This window comes from Heloderma suspectum, chromosome 4 (assembly GCF_057233095.1).
Source record: "Heloderma suspectum isolate Gila_16-S chromosome 4, 16-S_ref, whole genome shotgun sequence".
Taxonomy (NCBI): Eukaryota; Metazoa; Chordata; class Lepidosauria; order Squamata; family Helodermatidae; genus Heloderma; species Heloderma suspectum.
In genome coordinates, this window is record NC_139461.1 from 253,794,006 (window position 1) to 253,820,619 (window position 26,614).

Here is a 26,614-nt window from a genome sequence, read left to right on the forward strand (position 1 = left end):
ATTGTGTGTGTGTGTGTGTGGAACTTGCTTCACGGGGCAATCCCACCTAAGGGGTTTCTTTTTTCTTTTTAGCAAATGCTTATATTTCAGGGTCTAAGGAACTCTCTGCCACAAGCTGACCCTTTTCTGCTGCCACCAATTCTCTCAGAATACTTTAAAACCTAGTAGCTTGGTATAAGAGGCTTAGGCATGAGATGTGCACCAGTGCTAGAAACAAGATGAACTATTAAACGACTGATTTATCAAAGGGATATTTTATATATAAGGGAATATTTACTTTGGGGTTTTCAAAAGATTGCTTACTGACAAGAGTTTTTGCTTAATAAGGCATAACCTGAGATCCGTAGATGCTTCAGATACAGATGCTAAAGCAGCGAATCATTGATTAGGCAAAATGGGACAATCCAGTTCCCTATCCCATTTCTGCTTGAGATCCTGTATATCATATTTATTCAATGATATAAGTATTTATAAACATGGATCATGGGTCGATATAACTGATCAGCCTCAATAAGGCTTTCCAATAGGAAAGGGAACTCTGAAGCGGTAAAAGTGGCTGGGCCAAACCTAGATTCTAATGAAAGTTGCTATTCCAAATATTACTATGCAGCCGTAACAGACAAGTTGTATTTGGCATGCAAAGCTGAAAATGACAAAGTCACATCATCCATGCCCACTTATTGATCCAGGTAAAAATAAACTTCTCCATCCAAGTCTGCCACAAAAAAAAAATTCTTACTAATTTTTAAATCTGTGTTTCTCCATAGAGTCAATTTAGCATGAGAAAATTGATCAAAATGTAATTGACATGACATTATACTCCACACATTTCTAGTAGCCGTAACTGTGGGAGGAACCTTATCCATTTTGTGCCAAGAACTTAATGCCATTTGTTTAGAGAGGGGATCCAGACAATAAGATTCCAAAACAGAGCCAGATAGAAAATCTGATCTAAGTGGAAATGACCAAAATTTAGTATAGGTCAACAAATAGGCCTGATGTTATAAAGCAAGATCTGAGAAGCCAAACCCACCTTCTTCAATTGGAAGTTGCCGCTGTTTCAAGGATATTCATGGTTGGGAGGAACCCCCAAAGAATTTACAAAACAGAGCATTGAGTTTTTGAAAGTATTTGCCAAGTATACATAAAGGAATTTCATGTATAACATGGACAATCTGAGGTACAGTATTCATCTTGAGTGTATTAACCTTTCACCACAAACGTAGCTTTAAAGAAGCCCAGCTATCTAAATCTTGTGAGATCTCAGTCAATTTATTCAAGTCGAGCTTGGTCATTTGAGATATGTCTCTGGGAATAAGTATTCCCAAATAACTAATAATATCTGGGCTCCAGCAAAATTGCCAGTGAACTAATACATTATGAGATACAGTATCTTAATCAGCATTAATTCAGATTTTGACCTGTTAATTGAATAGCCAGACAAGTTACCAAGGGAGCAATCCTGTGGCCACTAGACACTGTCTAGAAGGCCATAGGATTTTTTGGTTTCCTGGCTCCAAACTCAGACAGTGCTCTGAGCTTGGAGCCAGGAAAACACTCTCCCTGCCCCCTCCCCCTCATAGCTTGCATGGAGAGAGCCATGCCGGCTGCCTCTCCATGCTCATAAAACGGAGCATGGAGAGGGCAAAAAGGGGGTGTTTCCGGGGGCAGGAAGGGGATGTGAGTGCAGAAGCCCCTTACATTGCGTCCTATGGGGTCTCCAGGCTCATTCCAACCCCCTCTCCGAAGCCCCAGCCAGACTCGCGAAATAGCACGTCAAGCCAAGAATGCAGGGCAGGTGGAGCGTGGAGGAGAGGATCTTCCCTGTGCTTTGCCTGACCTTCATAGGATAGTCATCAGCCTACAACTTCAGAGGCTGGCAGCTATCTTGATAAGATTGCACCCCCAAAGTATTAATCATCTGCATCAAAGCCAGAACAGATAACTGAAGTTTTGAGATAAACAATAAGAGATCATCAGCATAAAGAATAATTTTGAATTCTGAACTATTGTGCACAAAGCCGGGAATGCTACTATTCGGTCTAATAGCATAAGCCAGAGGTTCCAAACGTAAATCAAATATCAAAGGAGAAAGAAGACATCCCTGTCTGGTACTTCTCCCAAGTAAGCCGAAAAAAGCTGAAAAAAAGATCATTAGTCATAAGTCTAGCTTTTGGGGTTGTATATAAAACTCTTAACCCATTTCAAAAATTCTGCAGGAAAGCCAACATTACTCAACATGACAAAAATAAATTTCCAGTAAATTTTGTCAGAGTGCTTTTCAGCGTCCAAAGAAACCATGGCTGCCTGGTCTGTTGTATCAGTGTTTAGTGCAGAATACCCAGGATAACATAAGTCTTAAGTTGTAATCTGGATTTTAAAAGCAGAAAATCAGGAGAGGCACAGGCTGCGTCCAATCAAGTCATCATCTTAACTGGAAGTTCTTGCTCATTCCTGTCTTCCCTTCTGACAAAGAAAAAGAATTATAGTCATTTTTTGATTTCCTATGATAGTTAATGGGATACATGAAGCTTCAGATTATTTACTCATTTATTACGTTTATACCCCAGGTTTTTTCTCCTTAAGGAACCCAAGGTGGCATATATAATCCTCCTCCTCTCCATTTTATCTCCATTTTATCCTTACTATAACAACCCTGTGAGGTAGGTTGGCAGAGAGTCTGTGACTGGCCCAAAGTCAGTGGGTACTAGAACCTGGATCTCCCGACTCCCAGTCCAAGTTGATGTTGACAGCTGCTGAATTGGGCCATTTTTGAAAGTGAGGTATTGAGGTCTGAATCTAATCCTGTGGTGGGCACGCACTGCTAACAACAACATAAGAACATAAGTAGAGCCATGCTGGATCAGACAAAAAGTCCATCTAGTCCAGCATTCTGTTTGGACAGTGGCCAGCCAGCTGTCGACAGGAGACCCACAAACAAGACATGAGTGCAACGGCACCCTCCTGCCTATGTTCCCAGCAACTGGTATATTTAGGCATACTGCCTCTGATAATGGAGGTAGCATATAGCCATCAGGACTAGTAGCCATTGATAGTCTTCTCCTCTAGGAATTTGTCTAGTAATAATAATTCTGGACCAATAAGAGTTCCTGGATCACACATTATTTGGCCAAACCTACACAATTACTGAGATTTTGGAAGAGTAGGAAAGAAATAAAGGGAATCAGATGCTGTTTGAAAATGTTTGTAATATCCTGAAATAATTCTATCACAGTTTTCTGATGGCAGTACTTTAAATTTTGAAGGGTTTGAATGTCCTGGATGATTCTACAATATAGTGGAATAATTACCATAACTAAACTGTTTAAAGGAATGTTAGCTCTTTGGCAATCAGTGTTTTAGTCAAATACACCTCCATGTCTGTGGCCTTGAACTCTGGAGGAAAGCTATGATGATGTAAATGTAATACGTTAATTTAACAAAAACTTTAGATTTATGATCTCTTTCAATAAAAAACCATATTTCATGTTTGCTGATTTCCTGGCAAATGTTTATAATGAGTACTTAAGAAAAATTATAGTGGCTGCAAATGTTGCACCTTAAAGGCAAATCTAATATATGTCTTAGAGCAGGGGTGCAAAGCTACAGTCAGGGCCAGAAATATTGGAACAAGGATAACTGTTTTGGCAGTTGGCCTCTGTACACCACCACATTGAAGTTGAAAGGAAACACACCTAGATGGGAGCGAAGTCAGGACTTTCAGCTATAATTCAAGGGGTTTGACAAAAGTGGGGCACTAACCATTCGGGAAGTACAGCCAGCGGCATACACACACGCCTGTCATTGGGGGCTCATAAGTAGGGATGGGGGAGAATTTCTCCCCGAAACTTCGGAGGGCCTAGTGCCAACGCATTCGGCCCCCCAAAATCGGTGGTGAAATTCTCCGCCACTCCCCCGCCCCCCCAGGGATGGGACTTACCTCCTCCGAATGTCCCTCCCGGCGGCGGTTCAGTGGGCTTTCGTGCAGGGGCGGCAGCTGGTCTTTTGACCGGCTGCCGCCGCCGCCATTACAGCTGAATTAAAAAACAAACAAACCCCGTGATAGGCTACGTAACGATTAACGTAGCCTATTACGGCTAGATCTGCAAAGTCAGATGTGATAGGCTACGTAAATCATTACGTAGCCTATCATGGGGCTTTTTTTTTTTTCTTTTGAAGTTCGCGGCCGGGGAGACGGGGCGCTTCTCCCCAGCCTGAATTTCGGCCGGGCGAGGCGGGAAGCCTCCACCCCGGCCTGAATTTCAGCCGGGCGAGGCGGGAAGCCTCCCCCCCCCGACCTGAATTTCGGGGGGAGAAACGAAGCGCCTCCCCCCCACCGCGAAGCAAGCTGCGAGACCAGGTAAGTGACTTTCGTACATCCCTACTCATAAGTAATGGAACGAATGGCTGACGAGCAGCTGCAAGGCCAGGTGTGTCCTGTTTCCTGGGTATCCCATGACCAATCAAGCAGATAAAAGGCCTGGAGCTGGTTCTGAGTGTTACGTTTGCATCTGGTAGCTCTTCACTGGAACTCCCAACATGAGGTCCAAAGAGGTGTCCATGCGAGTGAAGGAGGCCATCATTAGGCTGAGGAAACAACATAAACCCATCAGAGAGATAGCAAAAACAGTGGGAATGGCCAACACAACAGTTTGAAACATCCTGAAAAGGAGGAATTAACTGGCAACCACAGCAACAGCAAAAGGCCTGGAAGACAACTGAAGTGGATGACTGCAGAATTCTGCTCATGGTGAAGAGGAACCCTTTCACAACATCTAGCCAGGTCAAGAACACTCTTGAAGAGGTAGGCATGTCATTGTCAACATCCACAGTCAAGAGACGGCTTTATGAATGTAAATACAGAGGTGTCACAACAAGGTGCAAACCACTGGTAACTCTCAAGAACAGACAGGCTAGATTAGCCTTTGCCAGCAAACACCTAAAAAAGCCTGTCCGGTTCTGGAATAAGATTCTTTGGACTGATGAAACCAAGATGAACTTGTACCAGAATGATGGGAAGAGAGAAGCATGGGGAAGGAAAGGAACAGCTCATGATCCAAAACATACCACATCCTCTGTCAAACATGGTGGAGGCAGTGTTATGGTATGGGCATGTATGGCTGCCAATGGAAACGGGTCACTGGTGTTTATTGCTGACCTGACTGCTGATAAAAGCAGCAGGATGAATTCTGACGGTTATAGGGCTATACTTCCTGCTCAGATTCAGCCGAATGCTGCCAAACTGATAGGACTCCGCTTCATCTTGTAGATGGAGAATGACCCAAAACATATAGCAAAAGCTACTCAAGAGTTTCTCAAGGCAAAGAAGTGGGATGTTCTTCAATGGCCAAGTCAGTCACCTGATCTCAACCCAATAGAGCATGCTTTTCACTTCCTGAAGACAAGCCTGAAGGCAGAAAGACCCACAAACAAGCAGCAGCTGAAGGCAGCTGCAGTAAAGGCCTGGCAAGGCATCTCGAGGGAGGAAACTCAGCATTTGGTCATGTCCATGAACTCCAGCAAAGGAGATCGTTACCTTGTCATGGTGCTGGAGCTTGAGCACCTCAGTGACGTCACGAGCTAAACTGTGAAGGGACACCCAAGACGGGAAAGTCATGGCAGAGAGGTCGGACTAAATACGATCCCTGGGGAAGGAAACGGCAACCCACCCCAGTAATCTTGCCATGAAAACTAAATGGATCAGTACAACCAGAGATATGTCGGTATACGATTGGAAGATGGGACTCCCAGGTTGGAAGATGGTCAAAATGCTACTGGGGAGGAACAGAGGATAAGTTCAACTAGCCCCAGATGTGATGACGCAGCTAGCTCAAAGCTGAAAGGATGGCTAGCGGCCGACGGTGCTGGTGGTGAACGACGAATCCGATGTTCTAAAGATCAACACACCATAGGAACCTGGAATGTAAGCTCTATGAGCCAGGGCAAATTGGATGTGGTTATTGAGGAGATGTCAAGATTAAATATAGACATTTTGGGTGTCAGTGAACTGAAATAGACTGGAATGGGCCATTTCACTTCAAATAACCACCAGATCTACTACTGTGGACAAGAGGACCACAGAAGAAATGGAGTAGCCTTCATAATTAATAATAAAGTGGCTAAAGCAGTGCTTGGATACAATCCAAACAATGACAGAATGATCTCAATTTGAATTCAGGGTAAGCCATTTAACATCACAGTGATCCAAATATACGCCCCAACCACAGATGCTGAAGAAGCAGAAGTAGATCAGTTCTATGAGGATCTGTAGCACCTACTGGATAGTACGCCAAAAAAAGATGTTATTTTCATTACAGGAGACTGGAATGCTAAGGTGGGTGGTCAAACGACACCTGGAATTACAGGCAAGTATGGTCTGGGAGAACAAAATGAAGCAGGACATAGGCTGATAGAATTTTGCCAAGACAACTCACTGTGCATAACACACACTCTCTTCCAACAACCTAAGAAACGGCTTTATACATGGACTTCACCATGGTCGACACCGAAATCAGATTGACTACATCCTTTGTGGCCAAAGGTGGCGGACATCTATGCAGTTGGTAAAAACAAGACCTGGAGCTGATTGTAGTTCAGATCACGAACTTCTTATTGCACAATTTAGAATCAGACTAAAGAGAATAGGGAAGACCCACAGATCAATTAGATACGAGTGCACTAATATTCCTAATGAATATGCAGTGGAGGTGAAGAATAGATTTAAGGAACTAGATTTAGTAGATAAGGTCCTGGAAGAACTATGGACAGAAGTTCGCAACATTGTTCAGGAGGCGGCAACAAAAAACGTCCCAAAGAAAAAGAAAACCAAGAAGGCAAGATGGCTGTCTGCTGAGACACTGGAAGCAGCCCAAGAAAGAAGGAAAGCAAAAGGCAACAGTGATAGGGGGAGATATGCCCAATTAAATGCAAAATTCCAGAGGTTAGCCAGAAGAGATAAGGAATTATTTTTAAACAAGCAATGCACGGAAGTGGAAGAAGATAATAGAATAGGAAGGACAAGAGACCTCTTCCAGAAAATTAGAAACATCGGAGGTAAATTCCAGGCAAAAAGGGGTATGATCAAAAACAAAGATGGCAAGGACCTAACAGAAGCAGAAGAGATCAAGAAAAGGTGGCAAGAGTATATGGAAGATCTGTATAGGAAGGATAATAATATCGGGGATAGATTTGACGGTGTGGTCAGTCAGCTAGAGCCAGACATCCTGAAGAGTGAGGTTGAATGGGCCTTAAGAAGCATTGCTAATAACAAGGCAGCAGGAGACGACAGTATCCCAGCTAAACTGTTTAAAATCTTGCAAGATGATGCTGTCAAGGTGATGCATGCCATATGCCAGCAAATTTGGAGAACACAAGAATGGCCACCAGATTGGAAAAAATCAACTTATATCCCCATACCAAAAAAGGGAAACACTAAAGAATGTTCAAACTATCGAACAGTGGCACTTATTTCACATGCCAGTAAGGTAATGCAAGGTATACTCCAGCAATTCATGGAACAAGAATTGCCCGATGTACAAGCTGGGTTTAGAAAAGGCAGAGGAACTAGAGACCCAATTGCCAATATCCGCTGGATAATGGAGAAAGCCAGGGAGTTTCAGAAAAACATCTATTTCTGTTTTATTGACTATTCTAAAGCCTTTGACTGTGTGGATCATAGCAAATTGTGGCAAGTTCTTGGTGCTTTGGGGATACCAAGTCATCTTGTCTGCCTCCTGAGGAATCTGTATAACGACCAAGTAGCAACGGTAAGAACAGACCACGGATCAACGGACTGGTTTAAGATTGGGAAAGGAGTACGGCAGGGTTGTATACTCTCACCCTACCTATTCAACCTGTACACAGAACACATCATGCGACGTGCTGGGCTTAATGAATCCAAGGCTGGAGTTAAAATCGCTGGAAGAAACTTTAACAGTTTCAGATATGCAGATGATACCACTTTGATGGCTGAAAGCGAAGAGGAGCTGAGGAACCTCATGACGAAGGTGAAAGAAGAAAGTGCAAACGCTGGGTTGCAGTTAAACCTCAAAAAAACCCACAAGATTATGGCAACCAGCTTGATTGATAACTGGCAAATAGAGGGAGAAAACAGACTTTGGAGGCAGTGACTGCCTTGGTCTTTCTAGGAGCAAAGATTACTGCAGACGCTGACTGCAGCCAGGAAATCAGAAGATGTTTACTTCTTGGGAGGAGAGCAATGTCAAATCTTGATAAAATAGTGAAGAGCAGAGACATCAAGCTGACAACAAAGGTCCTTATAGTTCAAGCAATGGTATTCCCTGTAGTAACCTATGGCTGCGAGAGCTGGACTGTAAGGAAGGCTGAGCGAAGGAAGATAGATGCTTTTGAACTGTGGTGCTGGAGGAAAATTGTGAGAGTGCCTTGGACTGCAAGAAGATCAAACCAGTCCATACTCCAGGAAAGAAAGCCAGACTGCTCACTTGAGGGAATGAGATTAAAGGCAAAACTGAAGTACTTTGGCCACATCATGAGAAGACAGGATACCCTGGAGAAGATGCTGATGCTAGGGAAAGTGGAAGACAAGAGGAAGAGGGGCCGACCAAGGGCAAGATGGATGGATGATATTCTGGAGGTGACGGACTCGACCTTGGCGGAGCTGGGGGTGGCGACGGCCGACATGAAGCTGTGGCGTGGGCTGGTCCATGAAGTCACGAAGAGTCGGAAGCAACTGAACGAATAACAACAGCAAACGAGCTCCAGGCTTCAGGCAGTCATTGACTGCAAAGGATTTTCATCCAGGTACTAAAGGCGATCCTTAAGTTTGAAATGATGTTGGTTTGTTCTATTACTTATGAGCCCCCAACTATGGGGGGGGGTGTATGCCACTGGCTGTCCTTCCTGAATGGTTAGTGCCCCACTTTTGTCAAACCCCTTGAATTACAGCTGAAAGTCCTGACTTGGCTCCCATCTGGGTTTGTTTCCTTTCAACTTCAGTGTGGTGGTGTACAGAGGCCAACTGCCAAAACAGTTATCCTTGTTCCAGTATTTCTGGCCCTGACTGTATATGTGGGTGGGGGGCTGGATTACCCTCTGCCATGCCCTCTGTGGGCCAGATGATGTCACTGACCATGGCCATTATTACTTTCTTCCTCATGCCCTGGCCATTTTAGTTTTTTGGGGTGCTAAGAGAGGCACAGAGAAATGGACTTGGATGGTGCTTAGTGGAGCATTATGTTCACTAGCTCCAAGGTAGCATACATTTCCCCCAATTCCAGTAACATGTCAGGGGAATGGGAGGGCCATGGATCCTGTGGGTCCAAGCCTTCCCTCAGTCTGAACCAAACGTGTCCATGGACATCCTTTTTCTCGCTTCTACAGATGTTAGAGCGCCAGTGTCAGAGAGACAAGGGCTACAGAGGTTTCCACAATGGCTGGGAGTGGTTTGTGAGGTTGTCTCTCCCCTCTGGGTTGGACCTGTCTCTGTCCTTGGAGGGGAAGATCTGAAACATCCTATGGGCCATAGGACACCCTACTAGAGACCATAGGATTGCAGCTTGTGTGTTTTAAAGCTACAGTGAGAAGCTTCATATTGGAACACTGGCAACGCTAGAAAATTTAATCTACAGTAAGAATACATTGTCATATGAGCTTCTAACAGTTAGCAGTGCACTTCATCAAGTGCAACATGAGCTGAGCTACTGCCGAGGATAAGTCAAATTAACAAAGTGAGAATATAATGGAAATTCAAAATGTATCTTTATTACTGAGAACTTGTGTGCTTTTAGTCTCCTTTCATGGAGATATTAGAATAAGAAGTTTTTGTTCATGCGGTGTTTGAAATGAACAGGATCTGTGCAAGAAGAGGTGTGCTAATTTTGCTGGAGTTGGCATAGGAAAAGATCCAGGGAGCCTTCCATAAAGACCTAGCTAATATAAACTATTAAATGTATTTCTCATACAGTGCTTTCATACATATTTGTTAGTGTTTTATCATTATGGTGTGCTATCATAATTATCCAAGTTGCAGATTTTTGTTATAATCACCATCAGAACAAATATAGTGAAATGAATAATAAAGCTTTTTACTCTTATAGTTTTGTATATCAACTAACTGTTGTCTTTTAAAAGATTTCTTAAATGACTGTGCTACGGCTGACTTGCCAGTATTTCCCTCTTCTGAACCAGACTTTCATGAACCCCCAGATGTTCTTCCAAACCGTGGTGCTGTTATTTATAGATGCAAACCAGGTTTTAAAAGTATTCATGGAAGTATCAGCACCACTAGATGTACTAATGATTCCTGGTCACCAACACAAGACATTTGTGGCAGTATGTGTTACTCTAAGAATGTTCCATCTATTATTTACCTTTGTTATTTCATAGAATCATAGAATAGTAGGGTTGGAAGGGGCCTACAAGGCCATCGAGTCCAACTCCCTGCTCAATGCAGGAATACAAGTCAGAGCATCCCTGATAGATGGCTGTCCAGCTTCGTCTTGAACGCCTCCAGTGCAGGAGAGCCCAGGTAATTGGTTCCATTGTCATATTGCTCTAACAGTCAGGAAGTTTTTCCTGATGTTCAGCCAGAATCTGGCTTCCTGTAACTTGAGCTCATTATTCCGTGTCCTGCACTGTGGGATGATCGAGAAGAGATCCTGGCCTTCCTTTCTGTGACAACCTTTCAAGGACTTGAAGAGCGCTATCATCTCTCCCCTCAGTCTTCTCTTCTCAAGGCTAAACATGCCCAGTTCTTTCAGTCTCTCCTGATAGGGGTTTGTTTCCAGTCCCCTGATCATCTTTGTTGCCCTCCTCTGAACCCTCTCCAGTTTGTCTGCATCCTTCTTAAAGTGTGCTGCCCAGAACTGGACACAGTATTCCAGATGAGGCCTAATCAGTGCTGAGTAGAGGGGAACTAGTGCTTCCCGGGGTTTGGAAGCTATGCTTCTATTAATGCAGCCCAAAAGAGCATTTGCCTTTTTTGCAGCCACATCACATTGTTGGCTCATATTCAGCTTGTGATCGACAACAGTTCCAAGATCCTTCTCGCTTGTAGTGTTGTTGAGACAAGTATCCCCCATCTTGTAACTGTGCATTTGGTTTCTTTTTCCTAGGTGCAGAACTTGGCATTTATCCCTATTAAATGTCATTCTGTTGTTTTCTGCCCAGCGCTCCAGTCTATCCAGATCACTTTGAATTTTGTTTCTGTCTTCCAAAGTATTAGCTATCCCTCCCAATTTTGTGTCATCTGCAAATTTGATCAGCGTTCCCTGCACCTCCTCCTCCAAGTCGTTAATACAAAAGTTGAAGAGCACTTGGCCCAGGACTGAGCCCTGCGGTACCCCACTCGTTACCTCTCCCCAGTTGGAGACAGTCCCATTGAGAAGCACTCTTTGACTCCGATTCTGTAGCCAACTGTGGATCCACTGGATGGTTGTTTCATCTAGCCCATTTTGAGCTAGTTTGCTCATCAGGAGATCATGGGGCACTTTGTCGAAAGTTTTGCTGAAGTCGAGGTATATGATGTCTACAGCATTCCCATGGTCCACAAGGGAGGATACTTGATAAAAAAAAATGAGATCGGATTCGTCTGGCAGGACTTGTTTTTGACAAATCCATGTCGGCTTTGCATAATCACTGCATTGTTTTCAAGGTGCTTCCAGATGGATTGCTTTATCATCTGCTCCAGAATTTTCCCAGGGATTGATGTCAGACTGACTGGTCTGTAGTTCCCAGGTTCCTCCTTTTTGCCCTTTTTGAAGATAGGGACAACGTTAGCCCTCCTCCAGTCATCTGGCACTTCCCCCGTCCTCCATGATTTCTCAAAGAGAATAGACAGTGCTTCTGAGAGTTCTTCTGCCAGTTCCTTTATGACTCTAGGATGCAGTTCATCTAGCCCTGGAGCTTTGAACTCATTCAAATTAATTAGGTGTTCCTTGACTGTATGCCTATCGATCTCAAGCTGCAATCCTGCCCCTTCAGCCTGTACTTCGCCTTTGCCAGGGGAGTCATAGACCCTCTTTTCGGAGAAGACTGAGCCAAAGTAGGAATTGAGCACCTCTGCCTTTTCTTTGTCATCTGTTATTGTTTTGCCATCCTTATTTAATAGCTGAACAACCATTTATTTCCTCTGCCTTTTACTATGCACGTAGCTGAAGAAAGCCTTTTTGTTGTTTTTAGCATCCCACGCTAACCTCAGCTCATTCTCAGCTTTAGCCTTCCTGACACCATCCCTGCAATTCTGTTCTACCTGCCTGTACACTTCCTTTGTTACTTGGCCTTCTTTCCACTTCCTATATGTGTCCTTTTTTGTTTTCAGGTCACGTCTAAGCTTTTTGTGAAGCCACATTGGCTTCTTCTGTTGTCTTCTACCTTTTCCTCTTGTTGGAATAGTTTGTGATTGTGCCCTGAGAATTTCCTTTTTTAAAAGCTCCCACCCATCTTGGACTCCTTTTCTCGTTAGCGTCGCTTGCCATGGGACCTTCCTGATCATTGTTCTGAGTTTATTAAAATCAGCTTTCCTAAAATCCAGGGTACGCGTTTGGCTACACTCGGCTTTTGCTTCCCTTTGAACCAAGAACTCAAGTACAACATGGTCGCTTTCCCCCAGAGTTCCTGTAACTACTACTTTATCCACGAAGTCATCTCTGTTGGTTAGGATCAAGTCAAGGATAGCCGATCCTCTAGTTCCTTCCTCTACTTTCTGTAGGAGGAAGTCATCCGCCACACAAGTCAGGAATTTCCTGGAGGGGGCATGTTTTGCAGAATTTGTCTCCCAACAAATATCGGGGAAATTGAAGTCCCCCATTACTACATAATGCTTCCTTAAAACATTGGCTATTTGCTTTTCAAAAGTTTCATCCTCATCTTCTCTTTGATTGGGTGGCCAGTAGTAGACTCTGACCACCATGTTCCTTTTATTCTTTGCTCCATTTATTTTGATCCAGATGCTCTCGATGGGGCTACCAAGCTCATCCTCCTGTATTTCTGTGCAGAGATATGTATTTTTCACATACGGTGCAACCCCACCTCCCTTTCTGTTCCTCCTGTTCTTTTTGAACAAGTTATATCCTTCAATTGCTGTATTCCAGTCATGAGAGTCATCACACCAAGTCTCAGTTATACCTATCAAGTCATAATTTCCCTCCTGCATTAAGAGTTCAAGTTCATTCTGTTTGTTTCCCATACTCTGGGCATTAGTATATAGACATCGAAGACCATGTGCTTCATAGTCTGGCTTTCTTCCTACATGTGTCTGAAGACTATTATTGGGCACTATCAGAGCTGTTCTCTCCGTTGCAGTGCATGCTCCTACATCCATTGTTACCCCTAACATTACATCTCCCTTCCCCGTAGGATTCAGTTTAAAGCCCTCCTGGTGAAGTTCTTCATGCTGTGGCCAAACACATTCTTCCCATCCTTTGTGAATCATCATTTCTAAATGATTATTCTAAGCCTTGAATATAAAAAATATTGAGGGTCTCGAGGACTTCTGGTCGGAGCCAATGTCGCCCTGGTGGTGTTCTGCGGAGTTTCTGCAGGACACTATCTCAAACAGCTTTTAAAAGGTTGAAAAACCTTTTCATCTTCCTCTGGAATAAAGGGGGAAGCAAGAGCAGCATCTGGATGAAGCCTTGGAAGGATAGCTCTTTCTGCAATGCAGCAGAGGGGCTGGCCTCCGAGGCAAATCTGCCAAAGCTTAATCACCGCTCAAAGTTGTTTTGAAAACTCCTGTCTAATTAGGAGGAATCAGGGCTGACATGTTCCAATGTAGTTTTTAGTGTTTGTGGACTAAGGAATACCGGCAATATTCGAGGACCTACAAGATTTGTTTAAAAAGAAGGATGGCAACACCAAGGAGGAGAAAAGTTCTGTCGACCCCTCCCACACCTCCCTTGGCAAAGGCTTTGAGAAGCGATGAAAATACAGAGGAGTTACTTGTTTTGATAAAAACTTTGTCTTTACAATTTGCTGAACAGGCTAAGAGACTGGATACAATCCAAAATTCCATCACCACCCTGCAAGGGGCTGTGGCTTTAATCAACACTTCTTGGCAAAAAATGGAGGCGAAGGTTAATGAGCTGGAAGATCGAGTTGCAACAAATGAAACTGCGTCACAAGCTTTTTTCAACGATTTCTCTGTCAGAATTTCTTAACTGGAGGCTTTTACGCGCAGGACAAATGTACATATCACTGGTATTAAAGATCTACCTAGTGATGTAAATTTGTCTACTTTTGTAGATAAGCTTTTGCATGAGATACTCCCTGTGCCATCTGATTATGTACTTGACACTGAACATACATTCCATGTGCTAAATGCTAAAGGGACTGATTATATGATTATGGTTCAATTTGCAAGAATCTCCACATAAAATCATATTCTGCCCTTGGCAAGATGGGGGAAAATCTTTTTGGGGGATCAAAACGAGTTAGAGTTATGCTATTTCCGGACTACACCAAAGAAGTTGTGGATAATAGAAGCCTGTTTACCAAGGCGAGAAATCTGGCAAAACAAATGAATCTACAATATCATTTAAAATATCCTGCTACGTTTTCCATTTTCTCTGAAGGTCAGATGAAGAAGTTTCTAAATCACGAAATGGCAGAGGTGTGGCTAATCGGAAAAACACGCGAGACTTCTGCTCTAGCTCCACGAACTGGAATTTACAAACATGTTTTATTAATTGGCTATGTTTAGTCTGTAAGATTCAGGCTAGACCAGAGATAGCTGATTATGTATATTGGTTGTTTTTCTTTCATCCTTTTCCTTTTTTCCCCCTTCTTCTTTTAAAATGGATATGATAGACTATATTTAAATCTTCTGTATGAGGGTGTACAGAAATGTGCACACTCATTTATATATTTAGAAATTATACTATCTAAAATATAGATAGTATAAAATATATTAGTGATTGTTCTATTTTTGGTTATTTTTTATCCTTTATAATCTTTTTCTTTTTTAATTATTATTATCAATATTATTAATATTATGATACTAGGATTAGTAAATATTTTTGGCTGGTTGTTCTTAAACTTTATCATTATATAGTAGCTAAAAGGCATGATATGGCCAATGGAAATGAATTCTAAGCTTGCTTCTTTGTTATAAGCCTGAAGATACAATATTGAAATTGATTACTTAAGCTGTATTGACCTGTAAGATGGGTGTAATCTTTAAGTAGAGTGATATTTGAAATTTATGTGTAATGTAGTTTAAATTTAACTTTGTTATGTAAACTTCTGTTTATATTGTGCTTTGTTTTCCTCTGTTTTTGCGGGTTTTTTCCTCTTTTCTGTTTTCTTCCCCTTTGCCCTTCTCTCTCCTTTTTATATTATCTCCTCTCTTCCTCTCTTTTTTTTTCTGTTTCATTATTGATGGGTCCTCTTAAGAATACTGTAATGTTTGAAACCGTAGAAGATGATTATGTTGTTGGTGTTCTTTGGTTTGTTTATAAAGATAAAAGTAGAATAAAAAGTATTTAAAAAAATATTGAGGGTCCCTTATTAGTCTGCGGTTGTGACTGTATTCATACTCACGTGGAAATAAGCTCTACTGAAATTGTAGGAACAGGTAAATGGCCTCAGTGTGGTAAATATGTGGTTCTTGTTAATGAATACGAATGCTAGTTATAGATTTCAGTTGTTGCAGTGTGCAGATGATGTTAAGAACCACATAATGAAGAACCACATGCCCTGTTGGTGATTTAGTTTCTTTGACATTTCAGCTAAGAAAGTAGCTACTGAGTATTATTTGAGAAATTATAACAGATCCAATGCTTGTTTATTTAGAAATAGTTGCCACTGAGTGCGATTATTGAAGTTGTTGTATATAGATTACTGCCTAATTTTTTTTCATTTTCACCACTGCCTAGCACCTTTGAAAACTGGAACAAAGGGATTCCTGTGTTTTAGTTTTATTTTAGGATTGTTTATTTTGTGTGTGTATATGGGGAACTTGCTCTTTCATTGAGCAGTTCCACCTGTGGGGTTTCCTAGTCATGCCCTGCCCATCTTAGCCTTTTTCTGTGCTAAGAAAGGCACAGAGGAATGGACTCAAATGGCACTTTGAGGAGCAGCTGCTCCTCCCAACACTGTCCAAGTCCCTGGCTTCATGGGGTCCCCCTTTGGAAACACTGCGCAAAACCAGGGACTCCGCCAGTGCTGGAAAGTTGGTCCTTGGTTTCATGTGGCATCCCGGCGGAAGTGCTATAAAGAGCAGCCGCTCTTCCCAGTGCTGGCCTAGCCCTCCACCTCTTACATCGCAGCTGTTACTTCCATTCTGGAGGATCCCAAGGAGGCTCCACAGGGTGGATTATGCCTGGGGGGGTTCTGCACCCATGTTCTAGAGCCACCTATTTATAAACCCCTTTTGGAATTACATTATATTCATTCTACTTATAATGGCTCAAAGCGGAAACAAATGCACTTCTTTGTCCCAGTAACTCTTTGTGTAACCTGAAATCACTTTGTACCTAGCTCAGTCTAACCTAATTATGGAAGCAATCAAACCTCTTATGCACTTTCCTGGGCATAAGACTCACTGAACTCAGTGGGACTTGTTTCTGCATATGTGCAAATGATTGCACTGTCAGTCTGCATAATACCTCCTGTACTCTGTTCTTAAGAATGTTACAAACTGCTGTCTTTGGGCCTTTTCTCTCCCTTGCCCCCTTATTTGTCATTATTTAACATTTAACCTTTTTTTTCTTTTTAACATTTTTATTTGCAATTATAACAAAACAAAAAGTGGGAGAAGATAGCAAACAACAACAAAAAGAACATAACAAAAAAGCATATCCATTCACAATAACTATCCACAGCACCATGATTTTTTTATAAAGAGTGAAAAAGATTCATTTCTTCTGTTTCAAATATATATGTTCATATAAGTAGTCCATATATCTAAGGATCCAGACAAAATTGACGACTGTGGGATGTATGTTCAAATGTAGCAAGAGCAGTAAGATCTTCAGACCACTGAATGATAGGTGATGGGTCCTTATCCTTCAAGGCTTGAAGTATGAATCTCTTTGCAACTGTAAGAGCTCTCAGCCCACTTCTGCTTTCCATCTGTTAATCCCCACATCACTGGAATATAATTTAAAGGTGCATGAACATTATCACAGATCGTTCAAGAACAAAATTTATGTGAGCAATAACTTCCAACCAAAAGAAGCCATCACAGGATATGGCCACATCATATCCCTCAGCAACACATTGTCCACATTACATCACCAACATGTAGCAGAGCTAGCCAGCTTCTTACGAAGACTGTGTGGTGTCCAACGGATACAAAACATCTTTATTGAATCAGCCTCAATTTTAAGTCTGCAGAAATAGTACATATGGAAGCTAGGGCAACTTTCCATTGATTAGGCTGTAGAGAGCATTCTTAATCCCTATTCCATTCCTCTCTAACATACTAAGCATCCACTTTATTACATTCCAAAAGACCTGTATAAACTACTATTATAGGTTTAGCTTTTATATCTGACCTACAAAAGTGCATGCCACAATAATTTTGTTAGTTTTTTAGAAGCTACAATATTCAATCCCCCTCTGCAGCAAAAAAAGCCCATCTAGCTAAAATGCAGAGTGGGAGGTGCAGTGGAAGCAACAATCGCCTCTATAGCACCTCCTGTTCTTCATGGGTACTCATAAGTCTCCGAATTCAGAGGCTTATGAGCATCGAGGGTGCAATCAATAGGATTGCACCCTAAGTTCATGTTTTCTAGATTAGCCTGTTTTAAAGAGCAGAAAACCAACATGACTAACACTTCTGATTCATTGAGATGCGTAGCTTGCTATTTGGCATGTTATTTTTTTAAAATAATGATTTTAAAAAAATATAGTAAAAATAAACTTGATAGTTGTTTATTAAAAATAAAACTCCTTGCAATGTGGACAGTAAATGGGACCAAATAAGAGGTTATCAAAGCATGGTTAACTGTAGCTAGGCTAACTGTCTAGATAAGAACATAGTTGGTATATCAGCCCAAGCTGATAAAAGGTGCGCCATGCCACTGAGTCCACCTGTGCCTTGAGTGACAGTTCTGGATCCAAGAGCACCCCCAAACTACAAACCTGATCCTTTAAGGGGAGTGCAGCCTCCTCCAGATCAGGTTGAACACTTAGCTGGGCAGGCGACCCGCTCACCAATAGTATCTCTGTCCTGTCTGGATTGAGTCTCCATTTATTGGCCCTCATCCAGTCCATTCCCACACCCAGGCACTAATTCAGAACACCCGCTGTCTCACCTGGATTTGATGAAAAGCAGAGGTAGAGCTGGGTGTCATCTACAGATTGGTGACACCTCAGTCCATATCTCTGGATAACCTCCCCCAGTGGTTTCTTGTAATTGTTGAAGAGCATGGGGAATAAAATAGAGTTGTTTGGCACCCCATGGCATAACTGCCAAGGGTCAGAGCAATAATCCCCCAGCATCACCTTCTGGAATTGGCCATCCAAGTAGGAGCGGAACCACTGCAGTGCAGTTATCTCCAGCTCCCACCCAGATAGCCTGTCTAGAAGGACACCATGGTTGATTGTATCAAAAGCCACTGAGAGGTCCAAGAGAATCAACAGGTTGCATTCCCCCTGTCCTTCTCCCAGCAAAGGTTATCCCATAGGGTGACCACGGCTGTTTCTGTTCCAAAACCAGGTGTGAAGCTTGGTTGAAATGGATCTACATAAACTGTTTCATTCAAGAGTGCCTGGAGTTGTCCAGCAACCACCCGCTCAAGCACCTTGCCCTGGAATGGGATGTTGGTTACTGGCCTATAACTGTTAATATCTTCTGGGTCCATGTTAGGCTTTTTCAGGAATGGCCTAATAACTGCCTTCTTTAAAGTGGCTGGTACTGCTCCCTCTATTAAGGTGGAGTTGGTAACCTCCTGGACCCACCTGGACGTCCCCTCCCTATTAGAGGTAATAAACTATGATGGGCAAGGGTCAAGCACACAGGTGGTTGACCGGACATGCCCAAGCACCTTCTCTGCATCTTCAGGCCTCAACAACTGAAACTTATTCAATAAAACTGAACCAGATGGTGCTCTGGACACGTCTACTAGTGGAACTGCATTGTCTGGTGTCCAAGGCATGGCAAATGCAAGCGTTTTGATCTTCAAAATACCATGCAAACTTGTCACAGGGCTACCAAGGGCTCCACCATCTCTCTGTCTGGCCCAGATTGCAAAAAGTCCATGAACCACCCAGAAAAGCTCCGCTGGATGGCACTGAGAAGATGCAATGAAGGTAGAAAAGAACTCTCTCTTTGCCACCCTCACCGTCACAGAATAGGCTTGATAATAAGCTCTAACCTGTACTTGGTCAGACTCGACATAAGTCTTCCTCTGCCTGCATTCTAACTGTCTTCCCTCTTGCTTCATTGTCCTCAGCCCAGGTGTATACCAAGGAGCTTGCTGGCCTCTGCTCAGAGGGAGAGGGTGCTTGGGAGCAATTGTGTCAACTGCCTTAGTCATCTCTGCATTCCACAGAGTAACCAGGGATTCAGTGGAACAGCCAGCCATACCAGCAGGAAAATCCCCTAGAGCCCTCTAGAATCCATCAGAATCCATTAGCCTCCAAGGGCAGATCATTTTAATAGGTCCACTGCCCTTGCAGAGGGGAAAGGCTGCTAAGAATCTAAACTTTGATAGGAAGTGATCTGATCATGGCAAGGGTATAGATGTTAATTCCCCCTTTTTCAGATCACCATCCTCTTGCCTAGTTGAGAAAACCAAATCAAGAGTGTGTCCTCCTATATGCACTGGGCCAATAACATGTTGGGACAGCCCCATGGCAGCCATGAAGTCCTGAGCCACCCTGGATCCAATGGCATGAATTTCAGCTTGAAAGTTGAAATGCCCCAGAACCATCAGCCTAGGGGATCTCAATACCAAGTCCGAGACCACCTCCATCAGCTCAGGCAAGAGATGTGATGGGTAGCATGGTGGGCGGTACACCAGCAGAATCCCTAATCTGCCCTGGATACCCAAAGTAAGATATAAACACTCAAGATCAGCACTCAAATGGACAGGAAGCCTAACGAGGGAAATCAAATCACTGTAGATCGCAGCTACTCCCCCTCCCCAACTCTCAAGTTGGTGTTGGTGCTGCACTGAATACCCAGGAGGGCAAAGCTGGGAGAGACTAACCCCTCCCAGTCCCCCACCCAGAGGGATGTCTTCACAAGCGATTTAGTGCAAAGTTAGAGCAGTCTAAGTTCCTTCATGACAGATGACGTCATCACCAATCCGCTGCCAATGAGCTGCTTCCCTCTTGAAAAGTCGCATTTTCTGAAATTCCTTTTACTCTTTTTTACTGAAAGCGGCTTCCTGGAGGTTTTACCACAATGTGCCATGTCTCCCCTGCATTGGTTCCTGGGTGTGCCTCTGTGACCTTGCAGTGATATGGTCAAGGGGGTGGGATGCTCCATTCTCTCTTGTTCCCCCAGTGGAAGTAGTTTTTCCTATTCCTATTAATAAAATACCCAGGAACTCAGCAGGGATCCCTCACATTACTGCAGTGGTGGGGACACTCTATCACCTTTGGTAGCCTGCTTTTAACCTTTAACATATCCCCCCCTTCTGTGCATGTTTACTCAGAAGTAAGAAATAAATCTTTCTCCCCTGCAGTGAAAGGGGTAAAGGCTAACTTTACTAACTCACCATGAAGCACTCTTTCGCTTCTCCGTTGCTCTCTTAAATCACTATTGCGATGTTAGGCTTCTTTGAAGTTCTGTAGTTTCTCTGATGTAAAGTCGTTTCTCCCTTGTTATGTAAAGTCTCTTTGCTTTATCACAATGACGATCTTTTGGTTTTAGGGGAGCTTCTCATTGGGAGCAGGGAGAAGAAGAAAAGGAGAAGGGGGTTTGGAAGCAATAAGGGGGTTTGGAAGCAATAAGCAAAAATGCACACAAGTGGGAGCAATAACTCAGCAGCAGATTACTGGGATGTGGTGAAATGGGGGGGGCTCTCAGGAGCCTTCAGATGCTGCATTGGAGAACTCGGGATTTTTGTTTCTTCAGGGAAATCTGCAGACTTGGGAAAATTAGTTGCTCTCCATTCATAATAATATAGTAACAGTGGGGAGCCTAGACAGGGGTAGGAAACAAGACTCTCTCATTGGTTGAGCAGCCCCTGCCAGTTTTATGACGTTCGGTTCTACTCCCCCCACCCTGAAGTATATTCCTTTCAAGCTCTGAAAACCAGATTTTAAAGGTACATTAGACTCGGCTTATCTTGCTTTGTGTGTCCCTGACGGACCAAAGCTGATTCCATGAAATTCCAGGTAATACTCCCAACGCGCTTCTCATTCCATTGTCGTGAGGATCCCCACCCCCCCACCCCCAGTCTCAGTAATGTACACCTGGTTGGTGCTCTCATTCACTTTTTTTTGGTGATATTCACTTCTCATATTGTGAATGAGGAGGGACATTCTGGCCCTCTCATGGTGCCTAAGTATTCATTTTTGTTTTTAGGGAGCTGTCCTATCCCACCAATATTAGATAATGCTGAAATAAAAGCTGACTTTAAACGCCTTAGGGACTTTCCTGTTGGGAAGGTAATAGAATATGTTTGTCAGGAAGTATCTGACTAAATTCATACCGTTACTATTACCTGTGGTAAAAACTTCAAGTGGTCAGAACTTAATGTTTTGTAAAGGTAACATCCATTTTGTTTTTGATTAATTATTTAAAGGTATTTCTGCAGTGTGTTCTGCTTGTACTGAAAAAATTCTGAGTAATATTTTTCAATGCAGGCATAATAATACAAATGGTAGGAGTTAAAATTAAAGTTAAAATTATTGCGAGAAGGGCACGTCTGGGTCTTACTGATCTTACTCTTAGTCATGTGGAGATAAATGTAAGTGTTTCTTAGTTATTAAAATATTTGTAGCCTGTCTTTTCATGTAAAACACTACCAAGGTAGCTAAACTTCCAGTAATCCAAATCAAAACCACACTAAGAGTATTCTCAAGCTCAATGCAACCTAAACCCAATATACACATACAACGTAATTAAATTATGTTTTAAAATACACGTTTAAGAAAATATATGTTAACATACTAAGTAACAATTCCATTTTGACTACACAGAGTCTTTTTCAAGTCTGTGTGATAACGTTCTAAGTCCTTGGGAAAATTATTTTTTGTTGAGCTTTTATCTTTTGTTGTATTATGATCACTGAGGGGGCAATCCTATGGTGATGCACGTAAGCCTCTGAACTGGGAGGCTTACAGGCATCCTATGCAGAGCAGGAGGAGTGGTGGAGGTGATCTTTGTCTCCTCGCTCCTCCTGCTCAGCATTTTGGCTAGACAGGCTTTTTCACCCATCTAGCTAGGGTGCATTGGAGCAGGAGGGGAGGAGGCTGGGGAGGCCTTGGGATCTTGGTTTCCCTCCTCTCCCCTCCCACCAGCATGTTCCCTTCACCCCCTTCACCATGGAGAGGCAGCTGGCATGGTTCTCTCCATGCTGGTGGGGAGCATGGATTCCTGAATCCGCAGTTGGAGTGCTGTGTCTGACCTTGGATCCAGGAATTTGAATTATCCTATCCCCACACAACTCTGTCTAGGGCCCATAGGATTGCTCCCTAAACCAGTAATAGGAAGAGTCATGGAGGGAGCAGTCGTATGGATATCTGCTTTTTTGGGAACCGACCTCGGAGCCTGTGCTCCGAGGTCAGTTCCCGGAGAACCAACCTTCCCCCCTGCTTCCGCACTGCCTCACAGGCAGCATGGAACAGCCCTGTGCTTCGCGCTCACAGAAATGCGGAGCAGCCAAAACGGGGTGTGCTGGGGCAGGGAGGGCAGAAATGCCGGTATGACACATCCTATGTGTCATCCGGCAGCCTCCTCCCCCGCTCCACTCTCCCTCAGCTAGACAGCCACAATCAGCTGTCTAGCCAAAAATGCAGGGCAGGAGAAGCGTGGAGGGAACGATCCCCTCCGTGCTTCTCCTGCCCTACACTGGATAGGCGGTCACCTCTGAGTTTGGAGGTGGCCGCCTATCTCCATAGGATTGCGCCCTAAGTTGTTCATACTTTTTTCAAATAGTCCCATATATTCCGGATCATTACAGATCCACCTTTGTCAGCTGGTGTTATAACAATATTGGGAGTATTTCTTAAATGTTCTAAAGTTTGAATAGAGGGAACACTGCATTGATCATAATCCGACAAGAGTTATCAGATTTATTATCAGAATCTTGATAGAAGAGGCAATATCTCTGGGAAACATTTATGTTCTAAAATGTACATTTAAAAATACTGAGTAAACACAATTGTTTATGTGTATTGGGTTTTGATTGTGGTTGTAATAAACACCCAATAAAACAGTTTATAAAAACAAAATTCATAAAAAGGTGAAAATAAATAACTATAATAGATGCTGGATCAATCAGTTGTTAACCAATAGCTCTAGGCAACAGCCGGGTCCCTTTCATGCCAAAAGACTTGTGGATAGGCAGATGTTTACTATGTGCCAAAAAGCCAACAATAGAGTAGAAGCATCTCAGTAGGGCATTTCATAATCTAGTTACTATTACCTAAAATACTGCACCTCAAATGACAGTGCAGGGGATCATAAAATATTCAGTCTGAGATTGTGAATATCAGGCTCTGCTATAGACAGTCTGAATAGTCAAGAAGGTGCGGTCAGAGATGAGGGTCTGGTTGAAACCATCTTCTCCTGTATGAGCCTGCTTGCCTGCTGAGATCATCTTCAGAGACCCTCTTCTGTGTCCCAACAACCCTGAGATAAGTCTAGCTGGAGCTAGAGTGAAGGACATTTTGGTGGTTGCGCTTAAGCTCTGGAACTTCCTTTGAAGGGAGGACTATCTTCACTTCATTAATGACCTAAAAATTGGTAAATACATTTATTTTTAGGAAGGCATTCAGTATATAACTTTAATATGCTGTTTTAAGTGGTCTATGTTTTTTTAATCTTTTACATATTTTGATTGCTGTCGATATTCTTTTCTGCTGCTGCTTTAATGCTTTATGTTACGTTGTAAATTGGAAGTTATGTTGTAAATTGTTAAAATATCGGCTTTGTTATAAGCCACCTAGAACTTTTTGGATGTAAGGTGGGGTAAAAATGTTTTTAAAAAAATAAACTTTAGTGGTTTTATTTTCAAGTTGGAAGCAGAAAGGGATTCATTCCTACCTCCTTTCAGGAAAGATGAAACAAATTTAAAGTAGAAATGAATATTTTGTCAACTAGAAAACAACACTGCATCTGGCAAGTTGATCTTTGGGGTTAAGAGAATTCATGGGGGCTATATACCTCTTATAGGGGACGTGGGGATTTTCCTGCTTGGGAAGATTTTATCTGGACCTAGACTTCGGGTTGATGTCATCTGGATCTGGAACTGGTTAATTTGTAATTTGGCAATAACATCATCTTTTGTCACCACTATTTGTTTTGATTCTTCTGATTTCCTTCCCGAAAAAGCCATGACAATCAACCCTTTCTCTTCTACAGTGAGATACATGCAAATAACATGTTCACCTTCTCTGTAGTCTCCATAACCTCTTTTAGTACTCCTTTAATTCCCTTGTCATCTAACAGTCCAGCCACTTTCCTGGCCAATTTTCAATGTTACCAAGGAGCTCAGCCTCACTGCCATTTTAAGTATATTCCGAAAGATTTGTGAGAACTCTGGATAAGTGCAGATGCCTTACACCAGCCTTCCTCAGCTTCCAGATCTTCTGGACTACAACTCCTAGAATTCCTGACCATTAACCATGTTGGCTGTGGATAATGGGGTTATAATGCAACACATCTGGAGGGTGTCGGGTTGAGGAAGGGTGCCTTTCTCACATCAGCCATCCTGGGCAAATCCTTTTAATTTGGCCAGTCAGTAACCCTGATATGGGAAAGCACCATTCAGATATTATTACATGCAGCTTTAGACTCATGAGCTTGGACAGAGGACATTGGGTATCCTGCATGTTCTGGGCACTTACACTGGATTATATTCTGTGTGAAAATTTTCTCATATAACGTAAGCATGTAAGGTTGGATCCATACTAGGTTACTCATGCTTTAGTGACATTAATTTCAGTGGGACTAAAGCTTGATTTAATTAGGATCCAACCCGATAATTGTATGGGGAAAAGTAAGCTTTAAAAAGTGATATATGAGGATAATATTGCCATGAGATTTTGTTTAGAACATTTTTCTTACCTATTCATCTGGTTTTCATGCATACAATTTGTGAAAACTTTGCTCTATTGATGCTTTAATTATATTTGTTTCTGTGTTTGCATGAGTTGTGTATCTAATTACAGATTATTTCATTTTAGAAAAAACTTGTGCAGATCCAGGACGCCTAAAAAATGGTATAATTCAAGCATTGCAGGAGAAATACATCATTGGCTCAAGAGTTACATATTCTTGTATTCACGGGTAAGGCTACTACCTAAAGATGCTAAAAGAGTGCTAACTGGCATTTCAAACCTACTTTTAGTTTTGCTCTAAACTATTTTTACTAGAATTTGTACTGAAATTAAAAATGCTCTGTATCTAAACCTTGATCCCTCAGTTCTGGTCAGGAAAGGAATCTAACCCAAACTATCTGAATTTGAGTAATGAACATTTTTCTTAATATAGGTACTTCTTTATGAAGTTGTACACTTGTCTACATCTTACTGTAACATGGTCTGAAGTATGCTTGTAGCTGCCTATAGTAGTTACATTTGCTGAGATTATTTGTGGCCATGAGTTCAGCATTGGTATGAGCATGCTGTACAAATTAGTTGTACTGATTTCTCTTCAGGTAGTTCTAGCTGTGGTAACTCAATGCGTAAAGGAGGTAAATGTTTGGATAGGAGCAGAAGAAAAGGACTCGTGTGAACCACATCTTTTGCCATAAAATAATACATTAATGAATGGCTAATTGGGGTTGGGATTATGAATATACTTTCTCATTTTTCAAGTAGGGCAAGCTCTGTTATAACTGAGCTTAGAATGTTGCTTCTGTGCCTTGCTGTCTTCCCACCAACTTGTGGCTAGTTATGGGGAGGGTTAACTCTTCTGGAAGCTAGAAACAGACACAGATGCCAGTAAACAGTCTCTGCAGCAGTGAAATTGCTGGAATTTATTCCCTTTTACCTAAAATGTATAAACAAAAATGTATAAATTGAATATTTTAGTTATAAATTCTAGATTCTGTAACAGATTCCTTTTTTAAGACCTTGTTTGGATGTAGCTGCTGCATCCAGTGCAAATCATGGATTTATTCACTCACAAATTGCAGGGATGGGCGCCGCACCCATGCCACTTCCTGTTTAACCCATGACTTGTTCTTGGGTTAACTTGGGGTTGTGTAACCCATGAACAACCCCAAATGCCCATGTTCGGACGTTGAATGCAGCATTTGTTAATGAAAACAGGAAATAGCTCATTTTCCCACAGTTCGTGGGTTTATTAACCCATTGTTTGCTTCCAGATGCAGCTGTTATGTCAGAATAGGGCCTGTATGGTACCATCACTTGCCAGGACCTGAATTTTGGAGAGTGATACTTTTGTTAAAATCTCCCTAATAATTCAGTTGAAGATATTCATTGTCTTACTGTTTGGAATCCATTTTTCTTTTACATGTGTTTAGGCCTCTGCTATAAATGTGGTTAA

At 42.4% G+C, this 26,614-nt stretch overlaps 1 protein-coding gene and 1 pseudogene across 5 annotated transcripts in view; both read left to right on the forward strand.

The window, feature by feature from the left end:
- LOC146348541 (C4b-binding protein alpha chain-like) overlaps positions 1–26,614 on the forward strand; it is a 111,656-nt gene that overhangs the window by 7,398 nt on the left and 77,644 nt on the right. For all 5 annotated transcript variants that reach the window (XM_084853391.1, XM_084853393.1, XM_084853392.1 and 2 more), the window contains one exon: positions 25,288–25,390. In XM_084853391.1, coding sequence (XP_084709517.1) covers positions 25,288–25,390 — 103 coding nt within the window. The remainder of the gene's footprint in view (positions 1–25,287; positions 25,391–26,614) is intronic.
- On the forward strand, positions 9,194–21,722 carry LOC146348542 (complement decay-accelerating factor-like; annotated as a pseudogene).